This window comes from Echinops telfairi, unplaced genomic scaffold, assembly GCF_000313985.2.
Source record: "Echinops telfairi isolate 266 unplaced genomic scaffold, ASM31398v2 ScPeMD7_1;HRSCAF=3_0, whole genome shotgun sequence".
Lineage (NCBI taxonomy): Eukaryota > Metazoa > Chordata > Mammalia > Afrosoricida > Tenrecidae > Echinops > Echinops telfairi.
This window is the reverse complement of record NW_022103896.1, coordinates 26,915,632-26,932,046: the sequence shown is the minus strand read 5'-3', so window position 1 is coordinate 26,932,046 and position 16,415 is coordinate 26,915,632. Positions and strand designations below refer to the sequence as shown.

The following is a 16,415-nucleotide window of genomic DNA, read 5'->3' as shown; positions in this document are numbered from 1 at the left end:
GCTTTCTTAGGTAGGGTGCAAACCATGTCTTCACCCATTGGTTCTTTAAGTGACATGGTCTATTGAAAGACAAAAAGCACACCTCCATCAAAGTCATTCTTCTCTGTTTAAGAGCCATTTGGGAAGCAGAGAAAATTTCTAAGATCATCAAGGAAGAGCACTGGTTAAACACATTCAAAATCCCCATCTGGAAAAGTGGAGGCTGAAGCCAGAGACACCACAGAGACCATGGGTCAGAGCACAGGAGACATCCTGAGACAGAATACAGGGGCTTCCCCCTGGAGAGCTAATATCTTGAGACAGTGAGATGGAGTGACACATGAGCTTCCTGGTCCACGGAGGCAGAAACCAAGTGACCATGTGGCTAAGGACCAGGGAGACTTGGCTCCTGACTGAGGGGAGTTGTTGCTGTGGTCTGATGACTATCCTTGCCATTTACTCATGATGTTGACTCTTGCTGACATATTCACTTCCCTAATACGTTTTGCCTGTGATTTCTGGGTGGCCATTACAATACATTTTCTAACCCAACAGAAAAGTAGAGTGTCCTGAGAGAAACTGTAAATTTCAGATTAGGTAAAGAGAAATGGAGGCTGGAGTCATGTCTGACCTCTCCTTATAGAAATTAGCCTTGAGTAGATGTGGAGATACATTCTTCCTCTTCCTAGTGTAGCCAGAGGAGGTCAGATGTGGCCTCTGTACCATTTTCAAAGTGGTGTTATGAACATTCAAGGACAAGCCTTTTGGTGAACATATCTCCAAGTAGAATGATTGGTTCAAGGGGAGGATACATACTCCTTTGTAGTAGGAATTTTCAAGTAGTTTTACAGAAAGGCTAAACCAATTTTCCATTCTATTATTAAATATCTGAGAGCTTCACTTGCTCCTACACGTCTTCACCACCATTCAGTAATTCTGACTCATTTGACCCATTCTGGTGAGGGTGAAGTTGTAGTGCATTGTTGTTTCATGTTCGTTCTTAAAGACATTTTTCTAGAACACACATAAAAAGCTAGCTGTTGTTAATAAGAGCAATAGAGTCAACTCTATGTTCAATAGAAGGAAACACCACCCAGTCCTGTTCTGTGTTCACAACTGTTACGTTTGAACCTATTTTTGTTGCCACTGTGATAATCCATCTTATTCCGTTTTTTTCCCCCCTGACCTTCTACGTTTCCAAGTATCATGTCTTTTTTTCAGGAAAGGGTCTTTCCTGATAATGTCCCGAAGTCCTGAGATGACATCATATTGTCCTGACTTCAAGGAAGCATTCTGGTAGTACTTCCTCCAAGATAGATGGATTTGTTCTTCGGTCAATCCTGGGGACTTTCTGTATTCTTCGCCAACACCATAACTCAAATGCATCACTTCTTCTGTGGGCTCCCTTCGTCACTACGCAGCTTTCGTGTCCATTTCAGGCCACTGAAAAGGCTACGGTTTGGGCCATACTTAGCAGACCTATCACAGTGACTTCCAACTTTACTCTGGAGCACTCTAAGTAGGACATGGGCAGCCAATTGGCCCCAAATGGTGGTTGCACTCATTTACAATCCTACCAGTAAAGTATGTTGTTTCCAGTTTCTTAGCACCCTCACCGGGATTTCCCGACTTCTGTTTTGTTTTGTTAACTTTACTAAGCTTTAAGGATGGAATGATATGAAACCATACATGGGTAAGTCAAGAAGTATTGCTACATAACCATAGAAACCTTTATAAAAAAAACCTATCAAAACGTGAACCTAATATATTTCTTGACATATCCCCCAGAAGTCCCCAACTTTCTAACCCATCCCTACAAGAGTCTGTGCTCATAGACTTATCCTGCACCCAAATGACAATTTGAAATATTGTTTGAGTTTGGGGGAAACAAGAAATCTAAAGGGGCGAGATCAGCGCTGTTGGGTGGATGGGCTAATGTTTCCCAGAGAGACTCTCCCAAGGCAATTCTTGCTACTAACAAAGAGTGAGCAGATGTATCTAAATTTCCTGGCTTGTTCTCAACAATGCAGTTTTCAGTATTGAAACTTCTTTCTAATGTGCCCCAGTTCTTTTTCCTTCCTTGCAGTAATTTTATCAAGATGATTTCTTTGGAATCCTATAGAAACATACTTTTCTGAGCTGATCTCTCTATGCTGAACCTCATCTGGCTCACCAGACCCCCTAAGACAGTGGTTCTCAACCTTCCTCATGCTGTGACCCTTTAATACAGTTCCTCAGGTTGTGGTGACATAACTGTTACTAGTTTTGTCACTTAGTACATAAGTGTAATTTTGCTACTGTTATGAATCATGCAACCCCTGTGAAAAGGTCATTTGAAAGGGGTCACGACCCACAGGTTGAGAACCACTACCCTAAGAAACCATAGTTTGGATTGGCATTTTTTTTCAAGGCATCTTAACAAGACAAGTGTAAGTGAGAGAACTTGTCTGCGCTCATCACTGATTGCAGGGCTATGTCTAAGTATATTAGACATGTCAGCAGAAGTTCATGTAACTATGGACTAGAATCCTGATAGCCAATGCTTTTTTACTTGTGTGAATGGCAAGAGTATGCATAAATGAAAAGAAAGAGAAATCCATCAAAAGGTAATAAGTAATTCACTCTGATTGGTAGGGTAAGCGATGATTTTTCACACCTTTTAAAATAGTTTTTAATTTTTTTCTATGCTCAACATTATTTTCATAATCAGAAACACTTTAAAAACAACCAAAAATATATTGTAATAAACAAATGCATATCTCATTGAATACTAGCTAAGACTCCAGATTTAGGATGGTATCAGAGGATTTTTTGATCTAAACCAATATGGTGAAAAATGACAGGAATAATTAAACAGCCCAATAACATCAAACATTTTTTTTTCCTTGGTGTCTTGTTTTGGGTCTCTTCCTGGGATTTATTGGGGGCTCTGATTCGGAAAACTGCATTGGACTATATCAGCTCCAGTTTCTTAGGTCTGGTGTTCCACAATATTTTATGCTATTAAGTTATACTAAATTATTAATTTATTATCCTAGTTTTAAACATGAGAAAATGAAGACAAATTTTACAGGATAAGGCAAAAAAAGGTAAGATATATTTGAAAAAGAATTAGGTAATAAGAGACACTCAAAGGAAGCTCTATCAGGTGTGGTGGGGAGAGGAGCTGATACCAAGGGCTCAAGTAGAAAGAAAATGTTTTGGAAATGGTGATGGCAACCTATTTACAAGTGTGCTAAAAAGAAAGTTCTACATATGGACTCATGGGGGCTTGTTGGTTTCACATTGAGCTGCCAACCATAGGTCAGTGATTTGAGCCCACTTGTCACTCTGACGCCTTTAAAATACTCACATTTGAAGGTTTGGAAACCTAAAGGGGCAGTTCTTTTCTGTTCCATAGGGTCACTCTGAATTAAAATCAATTAGATGGCTGTTTTCTGGTTTGGGTACAGGTCTATGCAATATGGAGAGACTAAAAACGGGATACTGCAAAGCCGAAACCCAAGTGGAGGATAGTGGAAAAGAAAACAGAAAACCAAAAAGATACATATATGGAAGATGTGAAGGCAATTTTGAGTTGTGAAAATAAAAGAATTCATAGCAATTTTCATAAATATTTTAAGATATACATTTTTCTTCTTCAAAGTATGCAGTAAACATTTCAGAATACATTTTGTTATATAGAAGTCAATGGATAATTCATAAGTGTTTCAGAGATGAGGTTGAGTCCATTTCTTTATAAGAAAAATTCTAACTATTCTTTTAAGGGTTTCTGTGCACAGGTAGAGAAATTGTGTCATCTTATAGTAAAACAGAAACATTCAACTTTAACAAAGGAGTTTGAACTCTGACAGACTCATTTTGGGCTTGAGAAGATTTGCATCTCTATTTATTGCACTAAACTTACTACCAGTCAGTCGGTTAAGACTCATAGCAACCTCACAGGAGAGTGAAAATTCTCCTGTGGACTTCTAAGGATATAGATCCACTTCTATGGGAGTAGAAGGTTTCACCTTTCCCTTGCAGAGCAGTTGTTGGGTTCAAATAGATGACCTTGTGGTTAGCACCCAGATACATGCCTCACCAAGTCACCAAGCTTATTTATTTTATTGTACAGCAACTTTTATTTCTGGCCCCTTCTTAAGATGACACATTGGAACCATCTGTTCATCAGTTCCTAAAAAAGGTGAAATGATGCTTGGGAGAAAAAAATCCAAGTTCATTAATTTTCACTGTTCAAATATATCTTTAGATCTAAGGACACAATATGAAGTACAACTTGACCTGAGTGTTAAGTACAACCCAAACTAATTGTAATGAAGCAGCATGCATTACCTCTATCTCAGGCTAGCTAACACTACATTAAAATTCCCAGAGTTTTTATTGATGAGCAGAGTGCTATATGGCATATGTCTGTATCTCAAAAAAATAGAGTGGACAAGTACTCCCTCAACACAAGAACACTTTGTTCTGATAATCTGGCATTCTGTGATGTCCACCTTCCCGAATGATCAGTGAAGACAAAATAGGTGCATAAGCAAATGTGGCAAAGAAAGCTGATGGTGCTCAGCTATCAAAAGATATAGCATCTGGGCCCTTAAAGGCTTGAAGATAAACAAATGGCCATCTAGGTGAGAAGCAACAATGCCTACATGGAAGAAGCACACCAGCCTGTGTGATCATGAGGTGGTGATGGGATCAGGGATCAGGCACCTAAGACCCAGAACAAAATCATACCCAATGTGAATGGGGTATGGGACATGGACTGGAGAGCCGAAGCCCATCTGTTGACAATTGGACATTCCCTCACAGAAGGGTCACAAGGAAGAGACAAACTGGTCAGGGTGCAGTATAGCATTGATGAAACACACAACTTTCCTCTGGTTTTTTAATGCTTCCTTCCCCAACTATCATGACCTCAATTATACCTTACAAATCAGATTAGACCAGAACATGCACACTGTTACAGATAAGAGCCACAATACAGGGAATCCAGAATAGATAAACTCCTCAGGGCCCACATTGAGATTGGAGATACCAGGAGGATAAGGGGAAGGTGGGGTAGAAACAGGGAATTGATCACAAGGATCAACATATAACCCCTTGCAGGGGGAGGAACAACAGAAAAGTGAATGAAGGGGGACAGAGGATATTGCAAGATATGAAAATAATAATCTACAACTTATCAAGGGTTTATGAGGGAGGGAGGGTGAGAAATGAGGAGCTGATATCAAGGGCTCAAGTAGAAAGAAAATGCTTTGAAAATGATGGCAGCAGCATGTGTGTGGATGAGCTTGATACAATGGACGATTGTATGGATTGTGATGGGAGATGTAAAAGCCCCCAATAAAAGTATTTAATTAAAAAAATGATAGCAAAAAAAAAAAAAAGAATGGATAGGGGAATAATGGCAACACTTTTGTAATTAGCAGGCCAATTATACCAACATGTCTAACATTTGAGGCACCAAAATGTATGTTGGCCAGAATTATAAAAGTGTATAAAAAGATAAAAAATTAATTTCATAATTATACAATTTAGGAATTAATTACAATACTTCAATGTTGTAATACATTTTTGAAACATTACCTAATTTGCTACATGTTCCATGAATCCTCGGTGGCATGTTATCCACACTGTAGCTATCAAGGTCACTCAATATCATTGCATGAAGTAGCCTAAAAATTTGCTTTCATAAATACTTCAACCTAGAGCACACTATGAGGCAATTTTATTAGGTCCTATAAATTCACTATAAATTGGAATCAACTCAATGGCACACAATAACAGCATCTCTTTTATACATTAATCCTATGACGTAGCAGTGACAAAATTAAATGAAAGAGAACTTAGGAGCCGTGAACAGAAATAAAATACGTAGTGATTGACTATAACATACGGAGTTTATTTCAAGCAAACTACATTTTAAGAAGGTTATTGAACACAGGCTGGAACACAAATGCAGAAAGGTGATTAGAATGGTGCTGACAATGAAAATCTTGCCTGTGACGAATAATTGAAGGCACTTGGAGTGTTCAGTTTAAGAGAAAAAAAGCTTAGGGTAAAGTAAGGAGTTGGGGGTTTGAAAAAACTTGCTCACAGAATAGTGGCTTGATGAATTTGAGGTTTGGTTAGAACAGGCAATGAGTTGTTTTTTGTATAATTCCAGAAGGCAGAATAGAAATGCCAATGGTCAAGTAATTTCTGAAACCTTTGAATTAGTATATTAGCACTTAGGAGGTTCCTCTAAGTTCTAATTTTGCATCGTGGAATTACTAAAATCAGGCAAGTTCATCAAGTTTATGGAATGCTCTAGAGAGCATTGGTGTGATGGGTAAAAAGTTACCTGCAAGTTGCCTCCTGATTTTAAGAGATTACCCTTCACATAACTTTGACTATGCTTTGAATTAGTTGTAGTTCAAATTGACTTTGTTATCTCTTTAAGGAAATCTGCCTTCCCCACCATGCAAATACAGATTTAATTAACACTTGCAACCTGCAAAGATGCAAAACCGAATGTGTTAATTAAACCTATATTTACATAGCAAGCAACATGTAGTCTTCCATTTTCTTGGGTTATATATATAAAGGAGTGTATTTTAAATTCTACTAATGCACTACACCTGGGAGTCCTAGGATGATTTGGTTACCTTCCACAAGGGCCTCTGGTGGCTCGGTGATAAAGCATTCATCTGCTAAGTGAAAGGGCAGCAGTTTGAACCCATAAACTGTTCTACTGAAGAGAGATGTAGCATGTTCGGTAAATATTTGCAGTCAGGAAACCCCCATTGCTGTTCTATTCTGTCCTGTCAGGTTGCTGTGAGTTCAATTCAATAGCAGTGGGTTGGTTAATGTCCATCCAATAAACCAAAAAACCCAAACTCACTGCCATTGGCTTGATTCAGACCCACAGTGATCCTGAAAAGACGGGTTGAACTTTCCTGTGGTTTTCCTAAGCTGGCAAGCTTTGTGGGAGCAGAAAGCCTCATCCTTCTCCTCTGGAGTCACCATTGCATTCAACTTTTCACCAGGCAGTTAGCAGCCCATCTTGTAACCCACCAGGTCTTCTCGTTTTGTATTACAAAGAAACAACATTCCAATTGACCAAGGATTTTCCTCCTTCCATCTGTTTAGTACTGTAATAACCATTAACCATATTTTCCCTCAGTATATTCTAATTAAACAAACAAAAATTTCACTTCCATTGAATCATAACAGTTCAAACTGACCCTGTAGAGCGGAGACAGTGAACTGCCCTGGTAGCTCCTGAGTCTAACCCCTCACGGGGGAGAGAGCCTCATTGTACTCCTTACATTCTGATTACTCCATCAACGCCGAAATACAATGCACGTGATATAATCCCATCCCCAGAGAAATGATGGATCATTTCATCAAAAGAAAAAATCATTCACTACAACTTAATTAATTTAAATTTGTAAAGCACAACTTTCATTTTCAGAACTTTACCACACTCTCCAAATTGCTATCCATTATTTATTTTGTGTGTGTATGACTTCTTTTTACATTTTCTCTTTGTAAAAATATCAAGTAGAGCAATATAACAACAGCACTGAAAAAAACTACACATACACCACATATATAAATTCTTTTTAAAGAGCATTCCAGGTTAATAAACTTGATCTTTTATTTTGATGTATCATGATGACTATTTTCCCATTCACAAATTACTTTGGTTGAATTATATTTCTGATTTGCTGGATTGGATATATGAACCTTTTTAGAACAGCAGGGCCTTGCAGCTATTGGTGGAAGGGACATTTTTTAACATCCATTGTATGCACAAGAAAATTGTATGCCCTATTTGAATCTTAAAAAAATATATATGCTGTTATGTATTATGGAATTAGAGACACCAGTACTTTTACAATGATTAAAGAAATACATGAGAATATATTTGTAATACATAAACATAAACATTTTGTTCCACAATTGGCATAAACATCTAATATCACCTTTGCCTTCCCATATTTACTTTTGCGATCCCCCTTATAACACTGCCAAATACTAAAGCAATTCTCTTTGATGCTTTGTTGGTACAAAAATTACAAATAACATTAGTGTAATATAGCAAAAGAAAATTAGTACCTCATATGAAACCATAAACATATTATAATACAAAAAAAGTAAATAGAATCCTCTACAGCAGTTACTCAAATTGAACCTTATTTATCACATAAATTAGTCTTGATCTGCCTCTGCTCATGCAAAATATTGTAAAGAACATAGAGAAATAAAATAGACACAATGAAAATTCAGGACATAACCCAATTATCATCACAAGAGGCATATTACCTTTTCCATGGGTAACATCAACAGTCCATGTACAATTCAGAGAATTTGGATAAAATTCAGGGTAGCCAGGAGATAAGATTGTTCCACTTGGGCCTCTCACATCTCCTCCACATAAGGCTGAAAATACAAAGAAATACAGTCATATGATCAGTTCCAGTCAGAAAGGCAGGGGCTGAAGAAATAACTTATCTCCTCGAATGAAGAAGGATGAATCCAATTATTTTTGCATTCATGACTTCCTAATAACAGGAGTGTGCAAAGACCTTTCCTAACACTAGGAAATCATTTTGTTCACTGCAACTAGGGAAGAAAAAGGTCCTGAATAATCGACTCTGAGACTTCAGACAGGCCCCAAGAGAATGCAGCTCGTGTCCAAAGGAGACTTAGAAAAAGGCACTTTTACATTTCTAATTATTTGCATAAATGGGTTGTGAATTAACTATGAGTAGTTAATTGTGCAGCACCCCTCTTATTAATTAATAAAAGATGAATGGTTACTAATAGGTTTCTAAAGAGTTATAACATACTTTATAAGACTCCTTTTTAAAAAGTGAAGTCACAAAATTTTGAAGACTGTTTCTGCGCTTCTGTGGTTTTCCCAGAAACATCAGGAATGGGAAGGGATTTGGAGGCGGTAGACTGGGCAGCGTTTACTTCTGTTGTGCATAAGGTCCCTATGAGTCAGAATCCATCCCCTGGCACCTGACAACAGTAAACGGTATAGCCTAATGGAGCAGATGTCCACTCCTTATCTTAATCCCCTTGGACATGAGCAAGGGCAAGTGGAAATTGAACATGCTGCCTTGTCTGCTTTGATTCTTGACCAACATGCTGGGGATATCACAAAGGTCAGCTCTGTTCTTATTCGTATCCATAATTTCTTTCCACTCGCAATGCTGACTTGGTGAAGAAGTAATCTACTTACAGGAAGCAGAAAGTTGGAAATTCCTGGAATTACTTAAGGTTATAGACTTGGAATCATTTATTAAAAAATAATAAGCATACATTCCATTAATACTGCTTTCATTCCACCCAGAGCTTTAACCTCTATGTCTCTTGGAGCAGCTTTATAGGTTGCGAGTCTTCAAATTGAGCATATACTTCCAATATACTTACTATCAAAACATCCCTAGTAAGGTGAGGTTTGCTGAACTAAGCTCCTAGTCAGAGCTTCACTTTCCTTCACTGGTAACATTAATGAGCGCTTCCATTTATTTATTTTTTTTCATTTTGAATGTCAAATTATGCCTTTTATAAGTAATATACTGTCTATACTCAAGTATAAGCTGACCCGAATATCAGCCGAGGCACAAAAACTGCATAAAAAATGTGCTGAAAAACTCGACTTATACTCGAGTTTATATGGTAATCACAATGATTTGGTCATATCACAGTGGTGATTACATAGAGTCATTATTTACGCTATAAACGAAACTCACTGCAGAATCACAAGACTCATAGTGACACATAGGAAAGGGTGATTCTGCCCCTGTGACTTTCTAAGACTTTGGATAACATACATTCTTCATGATAGCAAGGCTATTCATATCCCTGGTCTATGATCAGAAGGGATTTACTAGAGGCTTAATCAATTTATATTTCTCCTTCATTTTTTAAAACAGAAACAACTATAAAATATCTCAAAAAGGGAAATCAAATGATATTACATTTTAACCTAACGGCATCTGCCCAAATAAACTTTACAATGCAAAATAATAACGAATATACAAATGAAGAAACTCTTCTAAAATTTATCATGGTAGTGACTGTACTACTTTTTGTGATGTAATTGATCTATTGAAGTATATGATATGTGAACTAAGTGCTAAAGGTCATGCCAATGTAAATTAGATTCTAAAATTAATCACTTCTAAGTTATTAAAATACCAGACTATATACAGCAACACACAGAAGAGAGATGTCAGATAAAGGCTGTCTACAAGCCAAAGAATCAAGCTAAACTCTGTAACCCAGACTTGGAAGGAAACAACATATACAAGACCCTGATTTAAACTTACTGGCTCTGGAATCTGAGAACCTACATTTCTGTTTTTATAAAGACACCGACTTGTGGAATTTCTGTTATGGCAGCACTAGTAAATGAAAACAATAAGTAATACCAAAATATTATTTTTAACCAGGGCTGGGTTATTCAACAATAGGTAACATATTATTATTGAAAACATATGCTTTTACTTGAATATTATCAAGATGGAAAATATACAGTAATTATAATGGCAAAAATATTATGGAATAACAGAGATATCTGGTGGTATAACGATTATGTGCTAGGCTGTTAACCACTAGGTCAGCAGTTCAAAACTACAGTTCTCTCTGTGAGAGAAAGATATGTATTTCTATTTCCATAAAGAGTTATAGTCTTAGAAACCAACAGGGGCAGTTCTATCTTATCCTACAGGGTTACTATGAGGGACTTAAAATACAATAGCATTAAAAAACAGCTATCACTAGTTTTTCACTAAACATAATTAAAAATATGAAAAAATTTGTATTGAATAAAAGTTAAGGTAAAGCTGTGATTATTTACTTTTTTTTTAGCCAAAATAATGTCAAGGCCATGTAAATTATAATGTGGCCAGCACATTCCTCACAATTTACCTATTTTACCTCAATTAACTCCTATAACATGCTGTGCAAAAAATACAGTTATAGGTGACAGAGCAAGTCCTTAGAAATTGTGTGCAGTGTTTTTTCAGAGTTCATACTCTTAGACTCTTGAATTAAGTAATTTTTTTTTTTCAAATTACATCTTACTGTCTAACATTATATAGGGACAAATGTTATGATGCTCTTCGTTTATGTTTAATGTGGTAGCATCCCCAAAAGGGGCCAATTACAAATTCAAGGAGTTCATCTTTTCCTCAAAGACTAGCTTACTCTTTTCGAATCACTATCTTTTCAAGCACCTTTTATCAAACGTGTCAGCGTCCTTACAATTTGTTATTTTAACTGGTTGATCTCTTCTATATGTTCATCAGTCACTGCTTTTGAGGATGAAATCATTTTCCACCATCAGCAGCCTTATTATTTACATCAATCTAATACATTTTCTAAATGAGGTCATTTTACATGGCAACTATTTTGAGTCATATTTGCTTTGAATTTGTTTCTTTGAACAAATACAAACCATTGATTTAATAGACAGTGATCAATGCTGCTGTCAGACAGGAAATGTGTTTATGTTCAATTAATTTTATAAGTGGTCAGGTTTTTTTTTACTGAATATTCTTAAAATCTGATGGTGTTTGCTTCCTTAAATGCCTTCAGTTCATCACCTATGAAGATGGCAGAAGAATTAGAGCAAAACAGAAAGAGCCTATTTGAATCATGTATGAGAGTCCTGAAAAATTAAGATGGAAATTTGCATTTTATATGTGACATTTTTGCTTTTGCTCTTAGATGGACAAAGAAATGACCTACACAGTAATACTCAGGTGAAATTACTGCAAAAGGGAATGCTGAGATTTAAGGTCAGAATACTCGGCCATTCTAAAGGGAGACGTCATTACAACCGAAGTGTCTGAGAGGGATGCCTGGTTCTCCTGTTCTGAGTGGGAACACCGTTTATTCCACTTTGCTGACTGATGATACATATCTTTAAAGGTGCAGACACTTATCCAACAGCAGAAGAGGTTTCTGTGTACTAAATAGAAAACACACATATCAATGAACCCTTTAAAACTGCAATGAATTCAGCGAATGTTAAAAATATATGAAAAACTTAGTTATCTTGTAGGAAGACAAACAGCTGGCAAACAGAAGACAAAAAAAATTCTAACAAGAAAAATAAACAACATCATGACAAAGTCAGAGTGACCATCCAAAATATGATATGCATTCAACTTGTCTGGTAGCTTTTTTTTTTGGGGGGGGGGCGGTTCTTTCATATGTTTGCATTTTATCAATGCTTTCTCAAGTAAGAAATATCCACTGGAGTTTTAGAATCATGATGCCTTCTCACAAGATAACCCTTTGTAATTGTCCAGACTATAAAAACCTCACAATTCTCTGGCGCAGAGTTGGTGCCAACTCATTGGGACCTGGCAGGACAAAGTAGAACGGCCTCGATGCGTTGGCTGGACTTTAATTCTTTATGGCAGTAGGAACACACCATCTCTTTCCTCGTAGGGGCTGGTGGTTTCGAACAGCTGGCCTGTGCTAATCACTGAGCCATAAGCCATACTGTCCTGTCTACAGTGTGTCTAAAACAGAAAATGTCCCGCTGAGGATTCATCAAAATACTTTGAATATTGCAATAAAGTATGGAAGCATTCATTAACGATATATCCTAGCATGGTACTTTGTCTCCTTAAAATTTTTTTCTACCCTCCCCTCCGATCCATTTTCCCCATTTTGAACTCTCTATTCAATTGACATTGTACAAACTTGTATTCTAGTTACACTTGCAAATTTCATCCATATACTCGGTTATCACTTTTGATTATGCACTATATCTTTCAATTATATGGTATAAATATGAGAAATGTTGATGTTTAAAATCTATTTTGTTCAATTTTGGGTTCTGTCTCTAAGGATTCGGGTTACCTAAGTGAATCATGCAGTCTCTTTGGGTCTAAATAACCTCAAATGAAGCATGGTCATGTTCTTTCTCAAAAACAAACTATAAAACTTCAAGAGTGAAAAGAGGCTACCAGGACAAAAGATGAAGATAGAATATTGTCCAAACTTGGAATATAATGGGCCACCTATCCTTCAATAAAAGAAAGCAGCTATTTTAGTTAACAGCAGTTATGTTTCTGAAGAGGTGCTTCCTATCAAGCATCTGCCATCAGTTTTACTTTAAGCATTTAAGCCAACCTTGCACTCCTAACACACAGAAAACAGCACTTGTCTGTCACTTTTTGCAGAATGCGATCTTTGACATTCAGCATGTTGACCAAAGCAGAATGCTGTCCTGAGTTTTCGTGTATGGCCTTCCTTGTTATTGTTGTTAGATGTGCTCACAAAGCAACGTACAATGGAATGAACCACCGCCACGTCCTACCCCATCCTCACACCTATCGGCATGTCCGAGCTCCTTGTTGCGACCACTGTATCGATCCGATCCGTTTTGTTGGAGGAGTTCCTCTTTTCACTGTCCTCTACCTTCCCAAATATGCAAGCCTTCCTTAAAACCTTTCAAACCCCATGACCCCCAAAAGCACTGTTGAAATAGTCAAGTGTTAGCTCCAAGTGGCACGCAAAATGTATGCATGTGTGTTTAATCTAACATCCTACATGCCATAGCAACACAAAGGCCAGTGGGTTTGGAAACCACCCCCAAAACTGCTCCCAAACAACCAGCTGCTCCACAGGAGAAAAGCATGACCGTCAACTTCTGTACCGATTTACAGCCATGGAAACACGACACGGAAGCTCGACTCTGTCTTCAAGGGCCCATGTAACTTGGAATCGACTGGACAAAAATGGGAAATTGGGTTCTCTTTGGTTTGACCCTTTAATCTTATGTGCCATAGGCTATTTTTAATCTTATGTGTCATAGACTATTTTTTCAATATATCTTGAGGAAACAGGAAGTGCACATGGCAAAATTATTGTTTTGTTGAGTAAGATTATGAAAATAAGAAAATGAATATTTTGTTAGTCCGGATTGACTAGAGCAACAAATCCAGAGACATTCATATATGTATAAGAGAGTTTTATATCAAAGAGTAATTTCATATTAAGAAAATATCCCAGCCCAGTTCAGATCAAGTCCATAAGTCCAATACCAGTCTAGAAATTCTTTGTCAGACTCCTGCAACACATGCAATGAAGATCTCACCTGTGGAGTCTAGCCTATCAATCAGGTCATAGTCAATGATGCCTCTGTGTGGACACAGCCTTCTCCTGAGGATTCTGGGAACTCTTGGAGGAGCCAGATGGGGACCTATGCCAGTGCTGAGATACCTCCATCACCACTGGATCCACAAGAGTTTCCAGCCACTGGCCAGTGATCTTCCTGCATTCAGCATCATTGCATGTGTTGCGTGAGTTTGAAGATGAATTTATAGACTGGTATCAGACATATAGGCTAATATCGGACTTATGGACTTGATGTGGACCAGGCTGGGATGTTTTCTTAATATATAATCACTCTTTAATATAAAGCTCTCTCTTACACACACATGAGTGTCTCTGGATTTGTTTCTCTAGTCAACCTAGACTAACACAAACACAATTATTATCTATTATCTAATCCACCAGCTGAAGAAAAACATAAGCAGTGCTTGTTCATGCTCAATAGTCTCTATACAGTGTCTATACAGTATAAGTAAATATCAATTTGGTAAATCAAAATAAGGTTTTAGGATAGCAATTATTTCCTAAAATATTTATGTAGAAAATAATAGAGTCTAGAAAAAGTAGAACTCAAGCCCAGCGGTTTTGTCCAGGGTCACTGATCTTTAAAGATTGCTAGGATTTTGATCCGCATAGTGGAGTGAAAGGCTAAGACCTTCCAGGAGGAAAGAGCAACATTAATGATGGCAAAAGTCTAAATGGACACACTTAAAAATCATAATATTATAAGTATTTCCCTAAGGCTGTTGAAAAACTCATACTATTCTTTTGTTCATTCATTTAAGGAAGATTTATTGAGCGCCTACTATCTGATAGGATCTGTTATTGACATTAAGGATATAATAGTAAAGTAATACTTAAAGATAACATCAGAAATGGTAAACATTCTGGAGAAAAATCTCAGCTGCAGGTAGTGGTGATTATTTTATATAGAGTTATCAGTGGGATTATGTTTAAGTGACAAGCACAAGAAATATGCTAATGAGTGATTTTATAGAAGACTGAAGTTTTAGGGAGAATAAAGCAGAAGCCGAATAGGGAGGTTGAGCAGGAGGATTACAGCTCATTTGTGAAGCCGAGCAAGCGCATGCGTGCAGTTGGCAGAGCAGGCAGGAAGGAGGAAAGGAGCTGTGAGAGCTGAGCTGTGGAAAGCAGTCTGAGCCCAGGTCACCTAGGCCTCCTTAAGTTTTATCTTTGGATTTTATTTTGCCTGGAATGAAAATACAATGATTCTCTAAGCAAGGTTGTGCCACAAGTTATAAAAAAGTTTAGTTTGGCTGTTCTGAAAAGGATACTGAGGAGATCAAGAGAAGACTCAAAGAGACTCATTACAAGCAACGTTATGAAAGATAAGGTATCCCATTGACTCTGCCATACAAAATGGAAACTCACACATTTCTGATTTGAAGTTCAAGTTCCTTTACTCAGTATATAAGGAAAGATAATCAATTTACAAAGGATTGATTTTTAATGCAGGAAGCCAAGTACCCTGCAAATAAAATTGAATCCAAAGGATTACATTCATACGCGATCATAGAGAGCAAAATCCAATCCAATCATCCAGTGATACCTAGTTGATTCTGCCTCACCAAATTCCTATAGGACAGAGTGGAACTGCCTCACTGATTTTCCCCAACTATAATATTTAATTGAAAATCTGCTGAAAAGAATAACATCCTTTACTGTGTGAACTACATTCCAAGTATTTCTGAGTATTCAAAAAAGGTTTAAATAGCTATATATCTTTTTTTCTACAAAACCCTTAAGGACATGTCATCACCGAGGGAAGAATAGCACATCTAGAATTGCACTTGTATTTTCAAGAATGTTAGTACTATGGAGAATGTAAGTGGGAGGCAGTACAGTAGTGGGTGTGTGCAATTGAGCTGAATCAAGACTACTGGGACTTGAATCTTGGCTCTGAAATTGGCTAGAAAAGTAATAAAGAGCAAGTTTCTCATTTTTTCTTTGCCAGTTTTTTCATCTGTGTATAATGCCAGTAGTAACATTTTCCTAATAATGTTAGTTTTAAAGAGAAAATAAATTAATATATGTAAAGCATATATAATAGCACTAACATGGTAAACAATTAATATTAACATTGATTAATATTATTGCTATTGCAGAACCTCACTGTCTGGTTAGTTTTCTGGGCCAAGGGCTATGAAGTCGGGATAGTGGATGTGTGGCAGAGTGAAATATGCTGCCCCTAAGCATCTAGGCAACCTAGCCTAAACATGGTTATATTCTTAGACCAGAAAGCAAAAACAAAGAACTGTGTATTGATTTCTTGCCCCCCC

The 16,415-nt window shown here is 37.2% G+C and overlaps 1 protein-coding gene across 2 annotated transcripts in view; it reads right to left on the bottom strand.

Annotated features, from left to right (window-relative positions):
- CSMD3 (CUB and Sushi multiple domains 3) overlaps positions 1–16,415 on the bottom strand; it is a 1,328,144-nt gene that overhangs the window by 441,630 nt on the left and 870,099 nt on the right. For both annotated transcript variants that reach the window (XM_045286022.1, XM_030887469.2), the window contains one exon: positions 8,293–8,409. In XM_045286022.1, coding sequence (XP_045141957.1) covers positions 8,293–8,409 — 117 coding nt within the window. The remainder of the gene's footprint in view (positions 1–8,292; positions 8,410–16,415) is intronic.